At 38.5% G+C, this 27,304-nt stretch overlaps 6 protein-coding genes across 17 annotated transcripts in view; 1 reads left to right on the top strand and 5 right to left on the bottom strand.

Annotated features, from left to right (window-relative positions):
* LOC103043686 (zinc finger protein OZF-like) overlaps nt 1–22,892 on the bottom strand; it is a 33,999-nt gene extending 11,107 nt beyond the window's left edge. Inside the window, exon 1 of one of the 3 annotated variants that reach the window (XM_049476783.1) lies at nt 22,804–22,892. The gene's annotated coding sequence lies outside the window, so the exon portion shown is untranslated. Of the gene's footprint in view, nt 1–4,791; nt 4,881–14,923; nt 15,047–22,803 lie in introns of those variants that run through there. The other 2 variants (XM_049476781.1, XM_049476782.1) reach the window with 2 other exon arrangements.
* Nucleotides 1–27,304, top strand: part of LOC103041110 (zinc finger protein 239) — a 217,613-nt gene that overhangs the window by 30,085 nt on the left and 160,224 nt on the right. The gene's annotated exons all lie outside the window — the stretch shown is intronic.
* LOC125780513 (zinc finger protein 239-like) lies at nt 54–22,893 on the bottom strand. 3 transcript variants are annotated; one of them, XM_049476796.1, is made up of 2 exons: nt 22,804–22,893; nt 54–1,794 (listed from the first exon to the last, which is right to left on the bottom strand). In XM_049476796.1, exon 2 carries the CDS (start codon nt 1,677–1,679, stop codon nt 630–632), a length of 1,050 nt encoding a protein of 349 aa, XP_049332753.1. In that variant the 5' UTR covers nt 1,680–1,794; nt 22,804–22,893; the 3' UTR covers nt 54–629. The 3 variants fall into 3 exon arrangements, with proteins under 3 accessions (XP_049332753.1, XP_049332754.1, XP_049332752.1); XM_049476797.1 differs by lacking the exon at nt 22,804–22,893 and adding an exon at nt 14,924–15,004; XM_049476795.1 differs by lacking the exon at nt 22,804–22,893 and adding an exon at nt 4,792–4,881.
* On the bottom strand, nt 7,030–22,885 carry LOC103043376 (zinc finger protein 271). 2 transcript variants are annotated; one of them, XM_049476779.1, is made up of 2 exons: nt 22,804–22,885; nt 7,030–10,091 (listed from the first exon to the last, which is right to left on the bottom strand). In XM_049476779.1, the coding sequence occupies exon 2, from the start codon at nt 9,933–9,935 to the stop codon at nt 8,403–8,405; it is 1,533 nt and encodes a 510-aa protein (XP_049332736.1). In that variant the 5' UTR covers nt 9,936–10,091; nt 22,804–22,885; the 3' UTR covers nt 7,030–8,402. The 2 variants fall into 2 exon arrangements, with proteins under 2 accessions (XP_049332736.1, XP_022535044.2); XM_022679323.2 differs by lacking the exon at nt 22,804–22,885 and adding an exon at nt 14,924–14,997.
* On the bottom strand, nt 18,212–22,888 carry LOC125780397 (zinc finger protein OZF-like). Of its 2 annotated transcripts, none has more exons than XM_022679324.2 (2): nt 22,804–22,888; nt 18,212–20,954 (listed from the first exon to the last, which is right to left on the bottom strand). In XM_022679324.2, exon 2 carries the CDS (start codon nt 20,805–20,807, stop codon nt 19,692–19,694), a length of 1,116 nt encoding a protein of 371 aa, XP_022535045.1. In that variant the 5' UTR covers nt 20,808–20,954; nt 22,804–22,888; the 3' UTR covers nt 18,212–19,691. The 2 variants fall into 2 exon arrangements, with proteins under 2 accessions (XP_022535045.1, XP_049332751.1); XM_049476794.1 differs by lacking the exon at nt 22,804–22,888 and adding an exon at nt 22,715–22,795.
* LOC107197186 (zinc finger protein 239) lies at nt 23,771–26,807 on the bottom strand. Its single transcript, XM_022679333.2, has 2 exons — nt 26,559–26,807; nt 23,771–25,154 (listed from the first exon to the last, which is right to left on the bottom strand). The coding sequence occupies exon 2, from the start codon at nt 25,001–25,003 to the stop codon at nt 24,056–24,058; it is 948 nt and encodes a 315-aa protein (XP_022535054.1). The 5' UTR covers nt 25,004–25,154; nt 26,559–26,807; the 3' UTR covers nt 23,771–24,055.

The following is a 27,304-nucleotide window of genomic DNA, read 5'->3' as shown; positions in this document are numbered from 1 at the left end:
TTGACTAAAATTGACTTTTCACATTATACAGATACACTCAAGAAAAACATAAGTGAATACATGGAGTAAATTTATATTAACAGGCGAACACATTTAAAAGCACAATGTGAACACCCAGAAGATCTTTTGGGTGTCCACCACCTAACACCAATAAATAATCAAGCAATTTTAATACCTTTTTGTAAATTATACTATATAAAAGGACTGAATACATCTGCTTCTCGTTTGCTATGTTACAATCACATATTTCCATTCCTTGGATGTCAGACTATAGAGAGGTTACAAGCAAGTCACCAACAGGTTGATGTTTCATAGTTCATACATGCACTTCAGACTGAGCTCAGTACATGTTCATTCTCAGTTCTTCCCAAAACAGCAAAAGTCTTGATAACAGCCCTCAACAAAACGTCTATAACCGCTGCTAAACAATAATCCTCAAACTATCTTCAAGGTCTTATGTAATTGAGAAACAGCTAAAGAGATGACATTAGTAGTTCATAGATTATTACATCATAACCCACAAGCATATACATTTGTACAACAATCAATAACAAGACAGCTACAATCTTCAATTGCCCTTTGAGTTCACTTTAGAATCTGTGTTGGGACCTGGAGTGTTATAGCGTATTTCAGTGACTGCTCTTAGTGCACTTGTGCTTCTTAAATGTATTTAAATACCTGAAGCTCTTTTCACAGTCTGAGCAGTGATATGGTTTCTCTCCAGTATGAATGTGCAGGTGTCTTTGGAGATCACCCCGCTGATTAAAACTCTTCTCACATTCTGAGCATGGATATGGTTTCTTTCCAGTGTGAACATGCTGGTGTATTTTGAGAGAACTCAGCTGATTAAAACTCTTCCCACATTCTGAGCAGTGATACGGTTTCTCTCCGGTGTGAATGCGCTGGTGTTTTTTGAGATCACTCTGTGTAGTAAAACTCTTCTCACAGTCTGAGCAGTGATACGGTTTCTCTCCTGTGTGAATGCGATGATGTTCTTTAAGATGAGTTTGTGTCGTAAAACTGCTCCCACAGTCTAAGCACTGATACGGTTTCTCTCCAGTGTGAATGCGCTGGTGTTCTTTGAGATGACTCTGTGTAGTAAAACTCTTTCCACAGTCTAAACACTGATACGGTTTCTCTCCTGTGTGAATGGGCTGATGTAGTTTCAGATGACTCTGTGTAGTAAAACTGCACCCACAATCTGAGCACTGATACGGTTTCTCTCCAGTGTGAATGCGCTGGTGTATTTTGAGATGACTAAGTTGATTAAAACTGCTCCCACAGTCTGAGCAGTGATACGGTTTCTCTCCTGTGTGAATGCGCTGGTGTATTTTGAGGTTACTCTGTCGATTAAAAGTCTTCCCACAGTCTGGGCAGTGATACGGTTTCTCTCCTGTGTGAATGCGCTGGTGTAGTTTAAGATGACCGACTTGATTAAAACTCTTCTCACAGTCTGAGCAGTGATACGGTTTCTCTCCTGTGTGAATGCGCTGGTGTTGTTTCAGATGAGTCTGTGTATTAAAACTCTTCCCACACTCTGAACAGTGATACGGTTTCTCTCCAGAGTGAATGTGTTGGTGTATTTTGAGATCACTCTCTGTAGTAAAACTGCTGCCAGAGTGGGAAAATAACTCTTTGTCTGGACTTGGTTTCATTTGAATGTGAGATGAGGAAAACATCTTTTGCAGGTATGGGAGATTCTTCCTTTTTCAGCGGTTTAACATTGATCTTTGTGGAATTTCCTGGTTGTTCGTGGTGATAAATTTCAAAAGAAGAGTTGGAACACTTTCATTCCTGGAAAAAACAAAGATAATTTTTATTACCTAGATACATGGGCATTAAAATATGAAGTTGTAGCTCCTTCTGCAGTAGGCTGTTAACAAACCGCCACTGAAAAATATATGTAGTGGGAAAATATATATAGTGGAAACACTGCAGCTGTCCTACACTGTATTCAATGTTGTAGCACTATATTAATATCTCACTTCACATATTACACTTTAATTCATAATCTGTAAACTATTATGACGCCTGCTACGGACTCTGTAGTTCAAAACACTAAAGGCCTCGACATACTTCATGCGGAGCCAAAGTTCGCGCGGTATCAGAGAACAATGTGACGTACTTGCGGAGAAAACAAAGTCGCACAGGGCTTCGTCGCCGTGTCATTCTCATGAAAGCTGGGCGAACTCCACAGCTGCAGACACTACACGACAACGCCTATGATTGTTTGTTGCAGTTGTGGAGCATACAAGAAGCCGCAGAAAGTATGCCAGCTCGAAAGCTTGCGAAAGCTTGCTCGACTTTGTTCAATGTTCACATACTTCATTTCGCTGAAAGTTTGCGGAGGCCTTAACTCTTCCGTCCCTGTCTATGAACAAACCCCAGTCCAGAACTACAATCCCGAGCATGCATCTGCCAGTGTCACATGTCCGGACTCAACCGATCCTGTTTTATTCTCACGTTCGTCATCTCCGGAATTCTAAATTGTGTTCAAGTGCTACTTATTTACTCATGTCTTGTTTGTCATGCATTTTGTAAAGTATTTTCCCTGTTTTCCAATGCTATACTAAGCATTTCCTTTCTGTTTGCTCTGTTTATATCTGATTTGTTGAATGCTGCTTTTGGCTAATGGTTTGTTTTTTATTTGGGAATGTCTGACTCACATCTGTAGCATTACAACTATATATATATATATATATATATATATATATATATATATATATATATATATATATATATATATTTATATTTATATAAATATATATATTTTTTATTCTTATTTTATAGTGTATTTTACAATGTCACACTATTTGAATGTTATCATTTTTTTAGTTTTCTCAATAATACCCAATTTCAATATGGAGGACATGGTGGCATATCGCAGCATCAGGTCGAAGCCCAAATTCATCCACTTGCAGAGCCGGAGAGCAGCGGGAGCTCTACACTTGCAAATTCAGAGCAGCAACTCCAAGTCCTGCTGTAGTTTTACAGAAGATAACGTTCCCACAACTTCATTACCTCTTAATAAATGTTACTGAAGCCTGACAAACTAGCTCAACAAGAGGATTCTCGCTTTTATTAATTATACGTTAACCCACTCACATTTAGTTATTTAACCAGTTACCATCTCTGAGTTCTACCTTAAAAATGGCTCTTAACAAGTTTCCATTTTCTCAGCGTTTGTTTCACCTTAAAAACGGCTGCTAACAAGTTACCATTTTGCCTGAACTTTCCATTCCACCTTAATAGCAGCAGCAGTTACATAGACCACTGCAGTTATGTCATTATGTAGTCCTTGCATGCCCATATTTGTGGTTCTCTGTCCAAGCTGCATTTGTCTATGGTCAAAATGAATGGGCTTTTTAAAAACTCACTTCTGTCACATTGTGTGGTAAATATGTTCAGAATCCTGTATGTTTTGTTCTGTGTACATTTTACTCCTAAACATCACTGGATCCTCTAAATTACGAGATTGTTTAAGAGTGGTAATTAGAAAAATGCTAGCTTTAAGCTCATGCTAAAGCACACTGAACTGACCTCAAAGTACAGTGCAGGGAATGTGAGCGGACTCAATTTGGCGCAACACCAGTGAACTCCGGCCGTATGTTTGCAGCATATTAAAGCTCAGATATCTAAATAATGAACTAACTGCCCTCGCTGAGGAGAGCTGAGTGTGATACAGCAGGAAATCCCTAAAACAAGCAGCAAAGTATTATTACACAACCAGGTTTAAACGCTGTAGCTTTAACAGTGTATCTGAAACGAGTGGTATTAACAAGTTTAATTAAAGAAGCAGATTCTACACTGTTCTACACGCTAATCTACCAGTATGAGCATTAATTACACTGGTCAACCACCCTGATTATAATGGTAGGCCAGTTAGACCATCAAACTCAAAATACATCAAAATACAAAATTCAAGATCGCCTCACATAGACTGTTTACTCCCCAGCCTCTCTGTTTTTTACAGTGGGTTATTAATGTGTTAAAGTGGTTTATTTATCTTATTAAGATTCTATTTAAGTTTATTATGCAGTGAAATAAATGAGAGACATTTGGTGTTTCTGGCTCTTTGTTATAGTGCATTAAACCACATTAAGATTTTCCTTCTAATACATTTGATTGGAAATAAACCCCACATTAAGCCTTTTTACATTAAGTATTTTAGACTCTTATTGGTTCTTCAGTTAGCAGGAATAGCTCTGTGGTTCTGGAGTAAAACTGTGTTGCTTATGTTCCTGTTTTCCTGCTGTAACACACTCAGCTCGCCTCAACGAGGGCAATTAGTTAATTGATTACTTGCATCAGGTGTGATGTAAAAAGTATAAACTAATGACCATAATTAAATAATAAATCCGTTAAAGGGCAGGTAAACGCTGCTTCTGAACTGACAACAACTGAGCAGTTAAAACTCACTTTCTTTTATTATCTGCCTTTTACAAGCTCTAACACAGACTACACTGCTCAACATCACCAGACTAAACGTGATTTCTATGAGAGAGACAGCAGTATCTTCACCAAGCAGCTGCAGAACTGCAGCCCACCTAGGACTCAGCCTCGACCCTGGAGAGCAGCTATATGTCTATATGCTGATTAAAAGGTGAACTGGATCCATGGGGGTCACAGACAGACTGCTGACCTGAGCTAACTAGGAGAAGATCATCAACCGGATCCTGGATGAAGCTGCGTCTGTGCTGTTTAAATGCTGCAGCTTTTGATGTTGATGTGTTTCTGTGGGTCTAGGAGTAAATGTAGAACAGCGTGTTGAAGAGAGGAACTTCTCCATACCTTCTGTAGTTCAGCTGATCCTGTTCCTCCAGCGGTGTGGGAGAACAAAGCTCCAAAAACACTCCAGCTGTAGACCCCCGAAGATCAGCTACAGCCGGGTTATGGAGAGCCCGCCCACTCCCTGTCCCCCCCGGTATATCAGAAAATACCTGCTGAACGCTAGAGGGAGCCCGCGAGTGAGTCCTCAATGAATGGAGGTGAATGGAGCTAAACAGCTAAAAACTCTCGTTTAAAATAGAGTCTAACGACTTGTCTGAGATTTTCATTTTATTTTACAAAGTAGATCAAAGTTTTTCACTAAATACATGCAAATACATGTTACCAGTATATTTTCATTTTTCTACAGCAAGCGGGTTTTAGGCAGTAAAGGCTCTAGCATTTCTGCTACTGTGAGCTCAGTGGATGGTGATCCTGTAGTAACAGCCAATGAGTTCAATGTTTACTGTCCAATAAACCTGGAAGACATTCTGAAGTGGGTATTCTCTCTAGAGACTCTCTAGCTCGGCTCCGGAAATACTAGCTGTCAAAATTAAAGTCCTGCTACGCTGTCATACTTCCATTTTTACACGTTTCTTGGAAAAGTAATGGAATTTGAACATATCAGTTATCAGGCCTGGATAAGTTAATAAAAACACCCATGAGGCATAATGTGTAAGCACTGCGACACGCTGCTCAGTCACTCACTCGGTCTGTACACAACGGTAGAGCGGAATCATGTGTGGAGCTGTTTCAGGTAGTGATGTGTCGTTCGCGAACGATCCGGCTCTAAGAGCCGGTTTTTTGAAGTGAACTATTGGAACCGGCTCCACAATGGGAGCCGTTTTAGGATCCTATTTGGGAGCCGTTTTTTCCTTCAGTCTCTCCGCCTCCCTGTCATTGCGCTTGTGCTCTGCAAGTGCCAAAGAGACGACAGGTTTTTTCCAACGTCGTTTTTTTTTTTGTTCTTCGGTGCCTCGATGTCTGAAAAAAAAAAAAGTTTATCTCCACTTAAATTCAACCTTTTGCCTAATTTAACAACTGAAAACAACAATATTATATAATTCAGTAATTAGGTATATGTAAAATAAATTATTAGCATCAAATTATAAACTATAAATAGCTGTTGTTCAGCCTGGTTAGCGTCCGTCAGGGCTGGCCAGTTGAACTGGCCGGCCTGCAGCATTACATATGAAAGCAGAGACTCCAGCTGATGAAGCGATCCTTCATAGCCACGCCCCTCTCCTCTCCCCACGTCAAAAAGGGGTCAAAATAGAACGAAGAACGCATAAAACAGCCATGGTGAACTTTTGGTATTCATAAAATAGGTCTATTTTATACTTTCAAAGTTAAAATAAATTAATAAATAATTAATCATAGTAATAAATAATCTTGTATTTTTTATGAAGCTAAGTTAACAAACAAAAATTTAAATATATTTCTTACATATAATGTTAAATACTACAAAAACAATGCAGTATCTATGGCTGGGAGAATATTGTGATAGATTTCAAGCACCCCTAAAGTGGATCATACCATTGATAAGAATTTCTCCCGTTTACCTGCCGGCTTGTGTCTAATTAAGGTACACACGCTGCTCAAGCTACAGCATTACGTGTAAGCACTTTTTTATCTATCAAGCTTTCTTAAATATGCACTTTAAACACACATTTCCTTACATAAATAACTCACATGAATTTCCTATCCCACCTTAATGGCTGCTAATTTACCATTCCGCCTTAAATGCTGCTGTCGCGGCACACAGGCTTCAGATACTATTTTTAGCACTTTTAAGGTGGAATGGGATCCAGTTTCTGTTTTATATGGACTGTTTGTGATTTCTGCACACCCTAAGCAGAAATGTGTAAAACACTTAAAACTATATCCTCTACTACAGTCTAAAAAGGGAACAGTGTTTTAATGAGGGGAAACTGCCAAGGTGGAATGGAAATGTGTTTTAAGGCAGAAGGGAAATGTGAACAAGAAACTAAAGCTTCATACTCTGCAGTAGATCTAGTTAAGTATTAGTTACTCAGATGAGTAGTTTTACAGTAAACTGCTGTATTACAAATGTTTTAAGTAAAACCTTAGTTTCAATATTTTTACTAGGCTACTTAAAAAAAATTAACAATAGCCAAGCTTTTAAAAAGGCATAAGCAAAGCTATATAAATGCATTCCTACATCTCCCCATAACATTTAATATTGTAGTCCCAGTGTCAAAATATGTGTATGAGATGGGACAAAATCCTGATCTACAGGGGTTTTCAGTTACATTATTTTCTATTTATTTAGAATTAAATAAGAAATTATTCCTGTGGGAGAGATCCTGTAGAATATGAATACAAATTTAATGGCGAGAAAGTTGATGAAAGTTAGCAGCCAGTAGCATTGTGTGTATTTTTGCAGGATTAACTGTGGATTTTGCTGTGTAATATATTATTTATGACTATAAAGGTTATTGTGTGGTATGTGCTACATTAGCTGATGTAATGGATTTATCTTTTATGTGCTGTAGACATTACAGTAAGGAAGCGAGGAAGCGAGCTGGGAGCATTAAATGGGTGTAGGTTTGAGAACTGCAGATATCTTAAGCTGATTCTGATTTGGTATAACTTGCTGGAAAAAGTGATGTTAACACAATGGTCCTGTTGGGATATATGAACTATATGACAACTCAAGTTCAAATCACAAAAAGTAAAACAATTACTTAAAATTGAGTAAAAATTACTCAAACACACTGTATTACATATACAAAAAAGTTCAGAGATAAACACATTTACATACCAGAGAGAGAGAGAGAGAAAGAGAACTAATAGTAGTTTCACAATATATACAAAGAAATAAAACAGTGGCCTTCGGTAATAAAAACACTGGTACAGCAATAATTCTGTGGCTCATGCACACATTTTCTAACTAACCCGATATTTATTATATTAAGAATTCATATATATTCCGGAACATCCTCAATAAATGGTACGAGCACGTCACAAACAGATTAATGTTTCATAGTTCATATATATACACACTTCTGAACATGAACATGTGGTGAGCTCAGTCTGTTCTTCCCAAAACAGCAAAAGTGTCTTGATAAGAGCCTTCAGCAGAACATCTCCATCTCCTGCAAACCAACATTCTATATATTGTATAATATATACTAGGCCAATTGTTCCACCCATTCAGCTGCTTCTCAGCTGTATATCCCACATCACTACTGAGCGATTCGGGTCTGATACATCAACTCACAGACTGCTAACAGACATCACCCTAGGAGCCCCTGTACTTCGCAGGTGGTGTTCCATAGATCTATCATATAAACACTAATGTGTTATTTATACAAATAATACAGGAACGAACTGTCATGCTGTCCCTAAAGCTGTTAGCTCCTCTCTGATGAGATGTGTCTCTGCCTGGCTTCAGCTTTGCCAGGGGGTCGCGAGCTAAGGTGAGCGAGGCCAAGAATACTAATTCAAGGGTTGACGTAGACACTATGCTTTTCCTGATCGACTTGCTTTTCTAAATATTTTCTTTTACTAGCTACTGCAGGCAATAGAGGTTGAGGAACAGTTTAATATGCAGCAGGCATATACACAACAAAGAAAAATTGGATTTTAGCGGAAGGACACCTTTAAAAATGTCAAATACCTGAAACTACATCAGTCTGAGCAGTGGTACACTTTCCCCCTGTGTGAATGCGCTGGTGTTTTTTGAGAGAACTCTTTGTAGTAAAACTACTCCCACAGTCTGAGCAGTGATAAGGTTTTTCTCCTGTGTGAATGCGCTGGTGTGTTATAAGATTATTCTGTTGAGTAAAACGCTTCCCACAGTCTGAACAGTGATATGGTTTCTCTCCTGTGTGAATGCGCTGGTGTGTTATAAGATTATTCTGTTGAGCGAAACTGCTCCCACAGTCTGGGCACTGATACGGTTTCTCTCCTGTGTGAATGCGCTTGTGCTGTCTGAGATGACGCAGTACACTAAAGCTCTTCCCGCAGTCTGAGCAGTGATACGGTTTCTCTCCTGTGTGAATGCGCTGGTGTATTTTGAGATCATTCCTTTGATTAAAACTCTTCCCACAGTTTGAGCAGTGATACGGTTTCTCTCCAGTGTGAATGCGCTGGTGTGTTTTGAGATCACTCTGATCAGTAAAACTCCTCCCACAGACTGAGCAGCAATACGGTTTCTCTCCTGTGTGAAAGCGCTGATGTCTTTTGAGATGACTCAGTTGATTAAAACTGTTCCCACAGTCTGAACAGTGATGTGGTTTCTCTCCTGTGTGAATGCGCTGGTGTTTTTTGAGATTACTCAATTGATTAAAACTCTTCCCACAGTCTGAGCAGTGATGCGGTTTCTCTCCGGTGTGAATGCGCTGGTGTTTTTTGAGATTACTCAATTGAATAAAACTCTTCCCACAGTCTGAGCAGTGATAAGGTTTCTCCCCTGTGTGAATATGTTGGTGTATTGTGAGATCATTCTGTGTAGTAAAACTCTTCCCACAGTCTGAGCAGTGATACGGTTTCTCCCCAGTGTGAATACGTTGGTGTATTTTGAGATTACTCAATTGATTAAAACTTTTCCCACAGTCTGAGCAGTGATAGGGTTTCTCTCCTGTGTGAATACGTTGGTGTATTTTGAGATCACTGTTTGTAGTAAAACTCTTTCCACAGTCTAAGCAGTGATACGGTTTCTCTCCTGTGTGAAAACGTTGGTGTATTTTGAGATCACTGTTTGTAGTAAAACTCTTTCCACAGTCTGAGCAGTAATATGGTTTCTCCCCAGTGTGAATACGTTGGTGTATTTTGAGATTACTCAACTGAGTAAAACTCTTCCCACAGTCTGAGCAGTGAAACGGTTTCTCTCCTGTGTGAATACGTTGGTGTGTTTTAAGGCCACTCTGTATAGTAAAACTCTTCCCACAGTCTGAGCAGTGATAAGGTTTCTCTCCTGTGTGAAAACGTTGGTGTATTTTAAGATCACTCTTTGTAGTAAAACTCTTCGCACAGTCTGAGCAGTGATACGGTTTCTCTCCGGTGTGAATACGTTGGTGTATTTTGAGACTACCCAATTGAGTAAAACGCTTACCACAATCTGAGCAGTGAAACGGTTTCTCTCTGGTGTGAATCTGTTGGTGTATTTTGAGATCACTTTGTGTAGTAAAACTTGGCTTCATTTTTCTGAAATGCAGAAAACAACTTTCGCAGGGACTGGAGATTCTTCTGGATACCTTGTGCTTCACCTCTTTCAGCAGTTTAATATTGATCTTTGTGAAAACTCCTGATTGTTTGAAGGGACAACTTTCAGAAGAAAACTTGGAATACTTTAAATTCTGAAAAAGACAGAGAAACATTTTATTGTGTTAATTTAAATAAAAGCTGGTCAATTAACTGCAGATAATCTAAATCAGTCAAGCTATATGGGCAAAACTACTGGGATACCATAAAAGCTCCTGTTATTGTATCCATTTCTAAAGCCTTGGGCAATGGAAATATATGAGGAAACTCTGCAGCTGTCCTACACTGTATATAATGCTATACAACTACTTTACCATCTCACTTTTTACTATATTACACTTATAATCCATACTTTCTAATCTACATTATATAATCTACATTTCTATATTGTTCCATAACCTGTAAATATATTATATCATACTGCTCCAACACCTAAATTAAGAGATAAACATAAAAGTGTTTTTAAGTATCTTGGTCTGTAATTTACTGATTGACTGATCTATACAGGAGTTGGGCAATGAAACTGAAACACCTGTCATTTTAGTGCGGGAGGTTTCATGGCTAAATTGGATCAGCCTGGTGGCCAATCTTCATTAATTGCACATTGCACCAGTAAAAGCAGAGTGTGAAGGTTCAACTAGCAGGGTAAGAGCACAGTTTTGCTCAAAATATTGCAATGCACACTTTTAGTATTAGACATTGTCAGCCTCCAAAGAAATGCACCCCATCTTAAATCTGGTTACATCATTATTACATTCAGGATACTTAGATATCATCTCAATTTGAATCTCTGTGGCAGGAAATTAAACACATAATGCAGAAATTATAGTTTGAACAAGTTTATAATTCATTGGTTTTCATGTATTTTTTATATGAGGCTTGGGACATGTTTCTTGAGCAGGACACTGTGATTTGACAATATACAGATCTTCAGTCTATTTTATCAGATATACAACCCCTGGCAAAAAGTATGGAATCACCAGTCTTGGATGAGCACTCCTTCAGACATTTCATTCTGTAAAACAAACTCTGATCAAAAACATGATACAATAATAAGGTCATTCCAAAGTGCAACTTGTTGGCTTTCAGGAACACTCAAAGAAATGAAGAAAAAACATTGTGGAAGTCAGTGAATGTTACTTTTATTGACCAACCACAGGGAAAAAAATATGGAATCACTCAATTCTGAGGAAAAAAGTATGGAATCATGAAAAACAGATAAACAAAAGATGATTCAAAATACATCACTAGTATTTAGTTGCACCACCTTTGGCTTTTATAACGGCTTTCAGTCTCTGAGGCATGGACTTGATGAGTGACAAACAGTATTCTGCATCAATTTGGTGCCAACTCTCTTTGATAGCAGTTGCCAGATCAGCTTTGCAGGTCGGAGCCTTCTTGTGGACCATTTTTTTTCAATTTCCACCACAGGTTTTCAATTGGGTTGAGATCTGGACTATTTGCAGGCCATGACATCGACTGAATGTGTCTTTCTCCAAGGAATGCCTTCACTGTTTTTGCCCTATGGCACGATGCATTGTCATCTTGGAAAATTATTTCATTATCTCCAAACATCTGTTCAATTGAAGGGATGAGAAAACTGTCCAAAATGTCAATGTAAACTTGTGCATTGATAGAAGAATTAACCACAGTCATCTCCCCAGTGCCTTTGCCTGACATGCAGCCCCATATCATCAAGGACTGTGGAAATTTGGTTGTTTTCTTCAGGCAGGCCTCTTCATAAATCTCACTGGAACGGCACCAAACAAAAGTTCCAGCATCATCACCTTGTCCAATGCAGATTCTTGACTCATCACTGAAGATAACTTTCATCCAGTCATCCACAGTCCATGATTGCCTCTCCTTAGCCCACTGCAGTCTTGTTCTTTTATGTTTAGGTGTCAATGATGGTTTTCTTTTAGCTTTCCTGTATTGAAATCCCATTTCCTTTAGGCGATTTCTTACGGTTCGGTCACATACATTGGCTCCAGCTTCTTCCCATTTATGCTTCATCTGTTTAGTTGTACTTTTTCAGTTTTCAAGACAAATGGCCTTAAGTTGCTTGTCTTGACGCTTTGATGTCTTTCTCGGTCTACCAGTACGCTTGGCTTTAACAACCATTCCATGCTGTTTGTATTTGGTCCATATCTTGGATACAGCTGACTGTGAACAGCCCACATCTTTAGCAACCATGCGTGAAGAGTTACCTTCTTCAAGAAGTTTCACAATCCTCTCTTTTGTTTCAAGAGACATTTCTCTTGTTGGAGCCATGGTTCTTGCCACTCTAATTCGTCCAGCAGTCCTCCAAGGTGTCATGACTGTAGGTGTTTTTAACTGCAGACTAACGAGCAGATCTAATCTGAGGCAGGTGTCCATTTAGGGAAAGGAAATTGACTGGGTGTGTCCTTATTTTCTACCTTCAATTTGAGTGATTCCATACTTTTTTCCTCAGAATTGAGTGATTCCATATTTTTTTCCCTGTGGTTGGTCAATAAAAGTAACATTCACTGACTTCCACAATGTTTTTTCTTCATTTCTTTGAGTGTTCCTGAAAGCCAACAAGTTGCACTTTGGAATGACCTTATTATTGTATCATGTTTTTGATCAGAGTTTGTTTTACAGAATGAAATGTCTGAAGGAGTGCTCATCCAAGACTGGTGATTCCATACTTTTTGCCAGGGGTTGTAGAAATAGCATGAAACACATTTGTGCGTTTTCATTTATACACCTGTGAAAGGTGACCATATGGAAAGCCTAAAGGTGTTATTCCATCGTTTTATCATTTATTTTAAAATGTCTAGTTGTGGTCTCTAGTATGAATGAATGCCATGTGAGCTGGTTTTTGTGAAAAAGTGCTCCGGTGAACAACAACAGGATTTCGGCTTTCGCTCATGAATGTTCATACATGCAAACATATTGCCTCTGATTGGCTAACAGCACTGCAACTCCCCTCCACTGCTCTGCAGTGAGTCAAGCTGCCTCTGCTCTATAGTCAACTTTGCAGCTCTAAGTGTGTACTTACACTTGACATGGTTTGGTTGAATTGTGCTGGAGGACGGTTCTGTCCCCTCCCCACTCTTATAGTAGTTAAGTAACTAGTGTAAACAGAACTCTTTCATTAATTTCATGATTAATCAATAAAACACATGAATAATGGTAAACTCTAAATACCCATTAATTAGTTAATTTACCCACGGTTTGCTTTCGTCTCCTGGTCCCTATTCCTCTGTAAAACGCAGTATCCACCGGAGATTCGATGTACACCTATAAGCTAACAAGCTAGTGTAAACAGAAATATTTCATTTATTTCATGAGTAAATATTAAAACACTAAGATAGTAGTAAGTTCTAAATATTTATTAATTAGCTCATTTACACTGTTTACTGAATTCCGCTTTTTACAGAGTTGTGGCTTGAGTTCCACATATCTCATTTAAGATACCATTGGGTCATGTCCCTATTATAAATGCTCTAAACAAACTTGTTCTGCCATATTGGTACTAAAACTGTTAGCTCCTATCTGATAAGACAGTGTCGCTGCATGGCTTCAGCTCTGTCTGTGGGCAGTCGCCAGCCAAGCTAGGTGAGGCCATAAATACTAATTCTTGTTGACGTAGACACGGGTGCTTTTCCTGATGGACTTGTTTTTCCTGAATATTTTCTTTTACTAACTAGGCTACCGGGACGCCGTCACTTCAAAATCTGGACACTGTATAATCTAACTGTAACAACAGAGAATTAATAATCAGCAGGTTGGCATGTAAATAACTGATGGTAATCATAGGAGCCCTGTAACAGATCATGAGTGGAAAATGCTCCTTTCCTTTCCGCTGTGCTCCATTTTTAAACTGCAGCCCAAGCATTTAGAACTACATTTCCCTCAAAATACTACAACTTTATTCTTGTAATATTCTGATTTTATTCTTGGAGTGAACTGTTTTTATTATTTTTTTCTATGAATGGCCCTAAAATGCCTTTGTAGCAGAAACGTGGTACTGAAGCCTGATAAACTAGCTCAACAAGAGGATTCTCGCTTTTAGTAATTATATGTTAACTCACTCACATTTAGCTACGTAACAAGTTGCCATTTTCTCAGAGTTTACCGTTCCACCTTAAAAACGGCTGCTAACAAATTAGCATTTTACCTCAACTTTCAATTCCACCTCACAAGCGGCAGCAGTTACCCAAATACTTATTAGTTGTTCTGAAAATATAGCTAAGTTACACGTTTAGTAAATAAAAAGGACTGTATATTTTAGTAAGGGCATTACTATAATAACTCTAATTGATGTGTTTTAATTAGTAAGGTTTAATAAGTGCTGCTTGTTTATCGTTAAAATAACATGTTTTCAGGGAACAAGCTGTGCCTGTAACTGACAGGTCAATAAAATACAGAGACTCTATACTGATACTGGGATTATTCAACATTAAATCTTTTGATGTACAATTTCACTAAAATCCCTCTGTGTTTCTTAATAGTGTTTATTAAAAATAAGCCCATCTGTATGAACAGATTCAGTAACACTACATAACAGCAGCTCCTCTCAATCCTGGTTAAGAACTGAAAAGTGGGGAATTAAGACTTCAGACTAAGATTAGATTATACTTAAACAATGGTAACTGGGTGATTTCTATGAGAGAGACAGCAGTATCTTCACCAAGCAGCTGCAGAACTGCAGCCCACCTAGGACTCAGCCTCGACCCTGGAGAACAGCTATATGTCTATATGCTGATTAAAAGGTGAACTGGATCCATGTGGGTCACAGACAGACTGCTGAACTGAGCTAACTAGGAGAAGATCATCAACCGGATCCTGGATGAAGCTGCGTCTGTGCTGTTTAAATGCTGCAGCTTTTGATGTTGATGTGTTTCTGTGGGTCTAGGAGTAAATGTAGAACAGCGTGTTGAAGAGAGGAACTTCTCCATACCTTCTGTAGTTCTGCTGATCCTGTTCCTCCAGCGGTGTGGGAGAACAAAGCTCCAAAAACACTCCAGCTGTAGACCCCCGAAGATCAGCTACAGCCGGGTTATGGAGAGCCCGCCCACTCCCTGTCTCCCCCGGTATATCAGAAAATACCTGCTGAACGCTAGAGGGAGCCCGCGAGTGAGTCCTCAATGAATGGAGGTGAATGGAGCTAAACAGCTAAAAACTCTCATTTCAAATAGTGTCTAAAGTCTGGGATTTTACTTTTATTTTATAAAGTAGATCAAAGTTCTTCAGTAAAACAGGGTAGAAATGTTACCAGTATATTTTATTTTTCTACAGCAAGCGGGTTTTAGGCAGTAAAGGCTCATTTCTGCTACTGTGAGCTCAGTGGATGGTGATCCTGTAGTAACAGTCAGAGCACATTTTAAAGATTTATAACTGGAGTTTAAAAGCTTTAATGATGCGTTTGGTACTAAAAATATATTGTTCTGTGTTGAGAAAATACTCAAATAGTTACTGTAAAGATTATTAAACATTTATTTTAAACTATGATTTACTCAATTTCTCCATATGATCTCGTTCATTCTGAACTCACTCGGGAGCCTGCTTTACTGTCTAATAAACCTGGAAGACATTCTGAAGTGGTTATTCTCCTCTATAGAGACTCTCTGACTCTGCTCCGGAAATCCAACTACGTTTTTCGGTTGCTTTGGATCATTTCTCATATCAGAATTGAAGTTCTTAAAACTATTTGTTCAACTTGTACATCATCTAGTACACACTTGTACACACTTGTGCTCATCGCAGAAGCAATTTCTCACTCATATCTCCTGAACTGAAGATTAGCTATCAAGTTAATCATGACTTTACTAATGATGGAAAGTGTGCTGGGATGTTCCAGATAAAATAAGGGCCATGTTATCAATCATGATCTTACAATGGCATAGGCTGGTTAAAGGGTGCAGCCAAATGTTACAAGATCAATAATCCAAAAGTTTATAGACAGAACTGTGTGTAACCTAAGTATGTACTTGGTTTTGTAATACTATATACTTACTTAAGCAATTATACATGAGAGGGAGTATCGTGTGATATTGGCACTTCTGTTAAAGCATGAATCTTGAGTGTGTTTTTGCTATTTTACCACAGTTCCATTATCGCTGTTTATTAAGTTGAAGAGTTAAAAAGGATGAGAAAATACGATCTGTTTGGTTATAAAAATTCTGCAAGTTAAAATAGTTCCATTGCTGCTCTGTTTGTAGCTGTGCTGTTTGGTTTGTAAGAGCTGCAACGTTGCCAGGTTACCTGTATGTGGCGGAGTAATACATGGAGAGCTTCGGTTACAGTGCATTACTGGCTGATAACAGCACTGTTTTAAGTTGTTTTTAAGTGTTGTTTTCACCTGTACTTAATTTAAAGTAAGAACTGACCGGCAGAGGCGATTACAATGCCGGGGAAGACGCTCTTATAATGGGGGAGAAGAACTCTGATTAGAGTGGCTGGAGGCAGCATTAGCTCCTTTTATAAAGTGTTTGTAGGTTGTATGTTGTGTATTCGCATTTAAATTTTGTCCTCTTTTCCGTCTTTCTCATTAGTCTTCATTTTTTGTGCTCCTCTAATTCTTGTTTTTTTACCCTTTTCTTATTTTCATACAATATAAAACAGTGCAGAAAAATTAAATGCATATAGTAGAGACTCAACCCTTCTTTCTCTTTTCTGGTTCTGTCTTTCTCTCTTTTTTCACTCTGTTCTTCTTTCTTTCACTAAACTGTAGCTCAGAATCAGAATCACTTTATTTTGCCAACACATACAAGGAATTTGGCTTGGTGAGAGCCACATATGTATGACATGTAACAATTACACAGACTGTTGACAAACATTACACCATAAAAGAAGAACAGAGAATATAGAATAAAAAATATAGTTATATTATAGAGCCCTGAAGAGCAATAGAAGCTAAGAGATAAATAAAATGAAATAAAATAAAATCAGTACTGTACACAAATGAATATTATATTATATTGTATCCAAATATTCCTGCGGTAGGTTTATGTTAAATATTGTTTACATTAAGGAAGAACATCTGAACAGCTCTGCAAATAGGCAAAGTGCAAGTAAGCAAATTGTAAATCCAAAATCTGAATTTAATAAAGTATTATTTTAACTTTGTTCATGTTGCCTGTTGTATTTTTATTGTCACTAGCACATAACTGAACTAAAATCAATTTCTGTGGCTCATCAGTCACTTTTATAATCAATGTAATTGCACCTTGCACTTTGCTCTGTTAGCTATTTAATTACCATTAGCATCTACTGCACTGCTCCGTTTACAGATAGATCTTTATCTTGTATAGAAAGTTTTTTTATGCACTTATATATTTTCTATTTTTCTGTATTTTAATTTATGTTTAAATATGTGTTTTATTTTACTGTGTTGTTGCTGCTGGATGCCTAAATGTCCTTTAGGATAAATAAAGCATCTATCGATTGATCGATCTAGGATCAGTGGATTAAGGGTGTTAAGCGCATGTCGAATCAAATCACACAAACAAACTATTATGTACAGGGGGCAGGTGTGTTACTTTTTAAACATCTTTTCAGCAGATAAGGAGATACATTTGTTTAAAATATTTCTATCAAAAAATCTCCTGAAGCTTCGTTATCTGGTCTAATTTAAACAGCTACACACACGCAAGCACTTACACATACATGGAGGAGACATGGAGACATGATTTTTTGTCTGTACGAGAATAAAGTCACACTCCTGATTCCTGAAGGATGAATTTCTAACAGTGTGGATCTTTTTGTACAAAATGTTTTTAGAGATGCTCTCACTGCGGTGCAAATGTTAATGATTTGAAAAGTGCACCAAAATACTCCCACCTAGTTCCCCAATGGTGAAACAAACTATCTACCGCTACCAGAGCAGTAGCATCCCTCGTTACCTAATAAACTTCTGAAGACTGAGCTAACTAAGAGCACTTACACTCCTAACACCTCTAAAAAAAAAAACTAACTTCTAACTTTAATCCCAGCTCCCCCTCCTTTACTCCTCTATCCCACAATTACCCTTTTGGCCTCCTTTAGAACCTGCCCTAAATGTTTTTACCTTGGATTTTATGCCCTCTATTGCTAATGTACCTCATTATTTGTAAGTTGCTTTGGAAAAAGCTTCCGGTAAATGCAATGTATTGTAATGTAATGTAAAAACTGTAATACATTAAAAAACAAATTAAAATAGAACCCCAAATCAGAAAATGTTGGAACAGAATAAAAGATGCAACATAAACAGATTTGTTGTACGTTTTATTTGAATACACACAGTATGAACCTAATACATATTTAATGTTTTTTTCTACTCAATCTGATTTAATTTGTTCATATCTTTAATAATAAAAAAGATAAGACTATAAATCATGTGGCATGCTGGCTTAGTGGTTAGCATGTTTGCCCAAGTCCTGGGTGGAGTTTCCATGTTCTCCTTGTGTCTATGTGGGTTTTCTCCGGTTTCCTCCCACAATCCAAAAACATTGGATACTCTAATTGTTCAGAAAATTTGGATACTTTCAATTGTTCTGTGTGTGGATGCAACCATGCCCAGATTTGAATTGGCATTCTGTCCAGGGTCAGCTACTCATTGTCTGAACGGTTGTTTGGATTTAAGTAGGCTGCGCAAAACCTGTGTTTATGTGGCTTAAATACCATCAAATTCTGGCTTATTTTGTATCTGAAAAATGATCAAATACAAAGTTTCATTTGTGTACAGAGTAAGTGAACACTGCACACACTGAAACTTTATTTATAAACATTTAGACAAGAATAAAAGACCTCACCTATTAGAGAAATGTGTGTGTAAGTATGTATATGTTTGAATGTGTGTATGACTGTATGCCTAGATATGGACTGGCACTCTGTCCTGGGTCAGCTCCTCAGTGCCCGATGCAGTCCCTGAATGCTTGTAGTGTAAATATCTACGATGGAGGCGAGAGAGGGTCTGATGATCCGCTCAGCTGTTCTGACTTAATGCTAGAGGTTCCAACTATTATGGTAAAGCAGTAAAGCACTGAGCCATTCATGGAGTAATTTTTCTGAAAGTGTTACAACATAAAAAACATAAGCCTCAAATTAATGAACAAAGGGGGGAAATGTCCAGCACCTCGCAATATTGTCAGATTAGATGATTTCATGCTGTTGTTGCTGCTGGAAACTTGAATGAGCAGTGATGGTGTTGTTAGTTATTATGTATGAGTGTAGTTACTCCATTAGTAGCCTGCAAGTTTACTTCTATTCTGATCAAGACCAGCCAGAATCAGTTTTTGGGGAACTGTCTAGGATGCTTTCCTCCGTGACCTTAAGGGGGGTTTGTCTATAAATGCTTATGTCTGTGAAATATTCTTGGGACTATTTCTTTTTAACTCCTTGTGAGTGGAAGTGGTCCCCAGAGATGTCTGTACAAACAAGCCTGCGAGTAGCACCAATATGTATTATCTGAGGGCATACAGTACAGCATTCAGTAATAACAGTGGTACAATTTGATGAAGATAAAGGCCCAAGGCTGAAAACGAATCTTCAACCCATCTCCAATTGGCTGGTTCCACTCCAGACTATACAGACTGTCAGTACAGGTAGCGTAAAGCATTCTGAGTAACTATATATGAATACGTACGTGTTGTTCCCGAAGGCTCAGAAACTCAAATGATATAGATAAACTTAGATTATCTAGGGAAACCCTAGATACCTCCTGGCATCTGGAATCAAGAGGAGCTTTATCATGAAGGCAAAATAGCCCTCGTGTGAATGTGCTGATGTGTTTTGAAAGACCTCTTTTGAGTAAAACTCTTCCCACACTCAGAGCAGTGATATGGTTTCTCCCCGGTGTGAATGCGCTGGTGTAGTTTGAGATTACCCAGTACACTAAAACTCTTTCCACATTCTGAGCAGTCATACGGTTTCTCCCCGGTGTGAATGCGCTGGTGTAGTTTGAGATTAGCCACTACTCTAAAACTCTTCCCACATTCTGAGCAATGATGCGGTTTCTCTCCTGTGTGAATGCGCTGGTGTCTACTGAGAGAACTCTTTGTAGTGAAACTGCTCCCACAGTATGAGCAGTAATACGGTTTCTCTCCTGTGTGAATGCGCTGGTGTGTTATGAGAGAACTCTTTTGAGCAAAACTGCTCCCACACTCTGAGCACTTATACGGTTTCTCTCCTGTGTGAATGCGCTTGTGCTGTCTGAGATGACGCAGTACACTAAAACTTTTCCCACAGTCTAAGCAGTGATACGGTTTCTCTCCTGTGTGAATGCGCTGGTGTATTTTGAAATCACTCTGATGATTAAAATTCTTCCCACATTCTGAGCAGTGATATGGTTTCTCTCCTGTGTGAATGCGCTGGTGTGTTTTGAGATCACTCTGTGTAGTAAAATTGCTCCCACAGTCTGAGCAGTGATACGGTTTCTCTCCTGTGTGAATGCGCTGGTGTCTTTTGAGATGACTCAGTCTATTAAAACTGCTCCCACAGTCTGAACAGTGAAAAGGTTTCTCTCCTGTGTGAATGCGCTGGTGTGTTATGAGAGAACTCTGTGTAGTAAAACTGCCCCCACAGTCTGAGCAGTGATACAGTTTCTCTCCGGTGTGAATTCTCTGGTGTCTTTTGAGATCACTCTGTGTAGTAAAACTGCTCCCACAGTCTGAACAGTGATACAGTTTTTCTCCAGTGTGAATGCGCTGGTGTCTTTTGAGATTACGCAGTAGACTAAAACTCTTCCCACAGTCTGAGCACTGATACAGTTTCTCTGATACAGAATGTTGTAGATTGAGATCACTCTCTGTAGTAAAACTGCTTGCAGAGTGGAGAAATTTCTCCTTGACTGGACTTGGGTTCATTTTTCTGTGAAATGCAGCAAACAACTTTCGCAGGTACTGGAGATTCTTCTGGATGCCTTGTGCTTCACCTCTTTCAGCAGGTTAATATTGATCTCCTGATTGTTTGAAGGGACAAATTTCAGAAGAAAACTTGGAATACTTTAAAATCTGAAAAAGACACAGAAACATTTGATAGTGTTAATTAAATAAAAGCTGGTAATCTAAATCAGTCAAGCTTTATGGGCAAAACTACTGGGATACCATAAAAGCTCCTGTTATTGTATCCATTTCTAAATCCATGGGCATTATAATATGAAGCTGTCGCTCCTTCTTCAATATGCTGTCAGCAGGCTGCTGGATGAGAAACTGCAGCTTCCTGTAAGTGAGCAGTTTCTGTTTTTAGTTAGCCCTAAGACGTGTGTTTATTCTGCGTTTGTGTGAGCTAAACAAAAAAAAGACTTAGGAAACTTTTTTGTATTCATGAAAATAATTTGCTCCAAATAAAGAAATCGCTCACTTGAATTAAAGAAATAGTGAGCACGAATTGGAAATTTGGGAGTCCAAATTGCACATTTTTCACATGATTTAAAGAAAATGTGAGCATGAACTGCTATATCGTTCACTCCGTATGTGCTGGAACAACCATCCCTGCTAAGCAAAATATATTAATTCTAAAAACTGGGGTGTCGGGTCACTTTTCGCAGAAGTTCTTCTAGTCATGTCACCTGTCTTTACATACTTAAGTCACATGTACAGCCTCTGAAAAAGGATCCGGCTGTTTTTACTGCGAGCACACTCACGCCACTTTCTAACCCTTTGGCCCGCTTTCTGTGCTACAACTGAACACTCTTGCCGCTTTTAGACTTTTTGGCCCGTTTTCTGTGCTACAACTAAGCACTCTCGGCGCTTTTGAACTTTTGGCCCGTTTTCTGACACCTAGTGTTCAAACTTTAAATGTCACTTATTAAAACCATTTTAATAACGGGCCTACTATAATTTTATTTCTAAAATACCTCGTGGGCCACTCCAAAAAGGAAACGGGCTGCTTATTTATTATTGTAACTGATAAATCAATAAAATACAGAGACTCTATACTGACACTGGGATTTTTCAACATTAAATCATTTGATGTACAATTTCACTGAAATCCCTGTTAAAAAAACTGGATTATAAGGTTAAATACAAGGTGAATCAATAAGCAGCACTCTTCCTCTTACTGTGCTCTTTACAATCATCCTTCTGTGTTTCTTAATAGAGTTTATTAAAAATAAGCCAGTACCAGTTTCAGTAACACTACATAACAGCAGCTCCTCTTAATCCTGGTTAAGAACTGAAAAGTGGGGAATTAAGACTTCAGACTAAGATTAGATTATACTTAAACAATGGTAACTGGGTGATTTCTATGAGAGAGACAGCAGTATCTTCACCAAGCAGCTGCAGAACTGCAGCCCACCTAGGACTCAGCCTCGACCCTGGAGAGCAGCTATATGTCTATATGCTGATTAAAAGGTGAACTGGATCCATGTGGGTCACAGACAGACTGCTGAACTGAGCTAAGGAGAAGATCATCAACCGGATCCTGGATGAAGCTGCGTCTGTGCCAACCACCGCTGCTACCTAAAACGTGATAATGAAGGGAGAGTCCTTTCTAAACGCTTGGGCCGTGAGTCCATTTGGGCGGCGAAACAGCAGCGAGTCCGGTACCACAACACAACAGAGGAAGACTGGATTATTAGAACCACATTTATTTGCGTACGACTGGGAAACTACGTTTAGCTGCAGACTACAGACAGACTGTGTACACACTCACTGCTCTCTCTTCTTCGTCTCCCTCTCAAACACACACACACACACACACAGCCAGCCTACCTCTCCTTCTAGAGGCATATTAACATTTATCTACTACAATTGTTATTTATTGCTCTTACTAAATGCTGCAGCTTTTGATGTTGATGTGTTTCTGTGGGTCTAGGAGTAAATGTAGAACAGCGTGTTGAAGAGAGGAACTTCTCCATACCTTCTGTAGTTCAGCTGATCCTGTTCCTCCAGCGGTGTGGGAGAACAAAGCTCCAAAAACACTCCAGCTGTAGACCCCCGAAGATCAGCTACAGCCGGGTTATGGAGAGCCCGCCCACTCCCTGTCTCCCCCGGTATATCAGAAAATACCTGCTGAACGCTAGAGGGAGCCCGCGAGTGAGTCCTCAATGAATGGAGGTGAATGGAGCTAAACAGCTAAAAACTCTCATTGTCTGGGATTTTCCATTACTTTTACAAACTAAACCAAAGTGCTTTACTAAAACAGAAAAGACATTTTACCAGTATATTTCCATTTTTCTACAGCAAGCGGGTTTTAGGCAGTAAAGGCTCTAGCATTTCTGCTACTGTGAGCTGAGTGGATGGTGATCCTGTAGTAACAACCAGAGCACATTTTAAAGGTTTATAACAAACATTTAATGAAGAGAACAGATATGTTTATTAAAGAAATATACTCCATGGAAAAAAAAATCTACAAAAACAGCATTAAAGGCTCAGACATCTAGATGAATTAATTTGAATGTATGGACGAATGCAATAAAATAAAGGCTATCTGTTGTAATTGGTAGGCCAGTTTTGCAGAGTAACATATAATATATTGTGATCTGCATGACAAGCAATTGATAATTTGGGAAACAGCAGACAGTTGTACAAAATAATTAGCTGTTTGTATAAAATAAATGAGAAATGGCTCATGTGACTAGATGATGTTCAGATAGAATTAGTTTTGAGAAATTCAGTTATGATATGAGAAATGCTCCAGAGAGATTCTGGGAAACTCCATGTGGACAAGGCACACACAATTTCATGAAAATCCTATAATGCACTACCCCCCCTCATTTGTTTTCAACCAAAAAAGCTCAGAAACTGCCATCAAACAATTAACTTTATGAAAATTCCCAGTCCTAATGACTGTTCAAATCACACAGGATGAAACTTTCACCACGAGTCCAAGTTTAAAATTATATAATTACATTATATATTACTAAAACCCACATATCAGCATTACAGATACAGAGAGAGTGAACAGCATGGAAACTAAAAGCATGGTGAGAGGCTAAGAGAACACTTGAGTGTTCCCTGAAAGATTCTGTTAACAACAAATTCTGCTTTCTTTAGGTTTTCAACGGTCTCTTGCAGTATGCCCTTTTGCTCCGCTAATTTAGTCACTCCCTTACCCCTTTCATCTGATAATGTTACATTTTATTAGATCATAGATTAATACACCATAACCCTCAAGCACATTCATTTGCAAAATCATTGATCTCAGTGCACTTGTGCTTCTTTAATGTTTTGGAATGCCTAAAACTGCTCCCACAGTCTAAGCAGTGATGCGGTTTCTCTCCTGTGTGAATGCGTTGGTGCGTTTTGAGAGTACTCAGTTGATTAAAACTCTTCCCACATTCTGTGCAATGACACGGTTTGTCTCCTGTGTGAATGCGCTGGTGTCTTTTGAGATTACTCGGTGTAGTAAAACTGGTCCCGCAGTCTGAGCACTGATACGGTTTCTCTCCTGTGTGAACACGCTGGTGTTTTTTGAGATCACTCTGTGTAGTAAAACTGCTCCCGCAGTCTGAGCAGTAATACGGTCTCTCTCCCGTGTGAGTGTGCTGATGGATTTTGAGATCACTCTTTCGATTAAAGCTCTTCCCACAGTCTGAGCATGAATATGGTTTCTCTCCTGTGTGAATGCGCTGGTGTTCTATGAACCCACGCTGTGTAGTAAAACTCTTCCCACAGTCTGAACAGTAATACGGTTTCTCTCCTGTGTGAATGCGCAGATGTATTTTGAGATGACTTAGTTGATTAAAACGCTTCTCACATTCTGAACAGTTATATGGTTTCTCCCCAGCGTGAATGCGCTGGTGAAGTTTAAGATGACTCAGTTGATTAAAACGCTTCCCACAGTCTGAGCAGTGATGTGGTTTCTCTCCTGTGTGAATGCGCTGGTGTATTTTGAGGCGAGTCTGTGTAGTAAAACTGCTCCCACACTCTGAACAGTGATACAGTTTCTCTCCAGTGTGAATACGCTGGTGGATTTTAAGATCATTCAGTCGATTAAAACTCTTCCCACAGTCTGTGCAGTGATGCGGTTTCTCTCCGGTGTGAATATTTTGCTGTTGTTTGAGATCACTCTCTGTAGTAAAACTCTGAAATTTCTCCCTGCCCGGACTTGGCATCATTTTTCTGTGAGATGTACCAAACAACAAACAGAAGGTACTGGAGATTCTTCCGGATGCCTTGTGCTTCACCAATTTCAGCAGTTTAATATTGGTTTTTGTGAAATTTCCTTTTTTTTTGTGGTGATAAATTTCAGAAGAAATACATTCATTTCTGGAAAAGAGAGAGAAAAAATGTGTAATTAAATTAAGGTTTTTTTTAACTGCAGATTTTTTTTTAAAATCAGTTAGGCAACATGGGCAACACTAGTGGGACACCTTTGTATTGCCACGAAAGCTCCAGTATTTGTATCCCTTTCTAAATCCTTATAGGATTTCCTTATAGTATGAAGTTGTTGCTTCTTCTGCAGTAGACTGAGGGCTGTCACTCACTACTTTATATTACACTTAAAACATGCCTTTTTAATATAACTAACTATATTTTTTATTTTTTTTCACAATAGCCTGTAGATATATTATTTAAACTTAATTTCATTGTAATTTTCAGTGTAAATGAACCGTATTCTAACCAAATCAAAGCTTAATTAACGTGAGTTTTCAATTCATTATTTTCCACCACGTTATCTTCAGGCTAACAGTGATACACATTCCTCTCTGTCCAGATTAGAAGTTACTGAAGTAAAGACTTGTTTATTTTGTATACAGTATGTAGATCAAAATCTCTCAAATATAAAACACTAATGAATATCTGTTGGAAAATATTTATGTTTTTGTGCTTTTTAACCAGAAAAACTGCAGCAGCTCCACCGTCTGTGGTTTAACTGCATTCATTCTCTCTACACCTGCAGTAGTTTTGCTGTAGTTTTACAGAAGATAACGTTCCCACAACTTCATTACCTCTTAATAAATGTTGCTAAAGCCTGATAAACTAGCTCAACAAGAGGACTCTCGCTTTTAGTAATTATAAGTTAACTCACTTACATTTAGCAACTTAACCAGTTACCATTTACCTCAGCTTTCTGCTCCACCTTAAAAGCGGCAGCAGTTCCCCAAACACTTCTTATTAGTTGTTCTGGAAATGTAGTTACACGTTTAGTGAATGAAAGGACTGTATATTTTAGTAAGGAAATTACTATAATAACTCTAATTAATGTGATTTAAAGTGACGCTTGTTCTTCATTAAAATATATTATTATGCTGTGCCTGTAACTGACAGATCAATAAAATAAAACTGACTATGAAGAAATGAGGCTCTGTACTGACACTGGGATTATTCAACATTAAATAATTTTAATATAATGTTGTGAATTAATAAGCAGCACTCTTCCTCTTACTGTGCTCTTTATAATCACCCTTCTGTGTTCCTTAATAGTGTTTATTAAAAACAAGCCCATCTGTATGAACAGATTCAGTAACACTGCATAACAGCAGCTCCTCTCAATCCTGGTTAAGAACTGAAAACTGCTGACCAGAGCTAACTAGGAAAAGATCATCAACCGGATCCTGGATGAAGCTGCGTCTGTGCTGTTTAAATGCTGCAGCTTTTGATGTTGATGTGTTTCTGTGGGTCTAGGAGTAAATGTAGAACAGCGTGTTGAAGAGAGGAACTTCTCCATACCTTCTGTAGTTCAGCTGATCCTGTTCCTCCAGCGGTGTGGGAGAACAAAGCTCCAAAAACACTCCAGCTGTAGACCCCCGAAGATCAGCTACAGCCGGGTTATGGAGAGCCCGCCCACTCCCTGTCTCCCCCGGTATATCAGTGTTTCTGGGGAAGCTAAAAAATCTCTTAACTGGGTTTTTCTGCTCTCTTCTTCTCTCGCTCGGCTCTGTTTCGGATCCGGAAGTTCGCTAAAGGGTTCAAGCTTTCCAACGTCCTGTCAAAATAAAAGTTCCGCTACTACGTGATGCTTTTTAAATAGTATTATCCATACAGTCTATGGTATTATCATTAAAAAAAAACAAATAACAAACTTACACTGAATCAAAGTTCACAGTGCACAGAGCTTTCAAGCTATAGAATGAAAGTTCAGTTATTACCCACACCAGTGCTAATTGGTGTTAAACAAATTAACATTAGATGGATAGATGGACCGAGTCAAGGCAAGTCTCAATTTAATTCCCAAGTCTTATTCTTCAGTTCTTAATGAAATCACCAAATGTAATGCCAATGCATAACATTTTCACAAAAAAAAAAAAAAAGGAATTTAGACAAGGTAAAATAAGATTTGCAGATTACCGTAAAAACCAAAATATCCAGAGTGAAGCATATATCAATTTACAGTGTGTAAAATGTATCATCAGTTTCAAGCCAACGATTTATAAAATGTATATTTGTTAAAACAAAGATTATATCAGTTGGGTGGT

This window comes from Astyanax mexicanus, chromosome 4 (assembly GCF_023375975.1).
Source record: "Astyanax mexicanus isolate ESR-SI-001 chromosome 4, AstMex3_surface, whole genome shotgun sequence".
Classification (NCBI taxonomy): Eukaryota; Metazoa; Chordata; class Actinopteri; order Characiformes; family Acestrorhamphidae; genus Astyanax; species Astyanax mexicanus.
The sequence above is the reverse complement of the archived record's forward strand: the minus strand, read 5'-3'. Positions and strand labels throughout refer to the sequence as shown.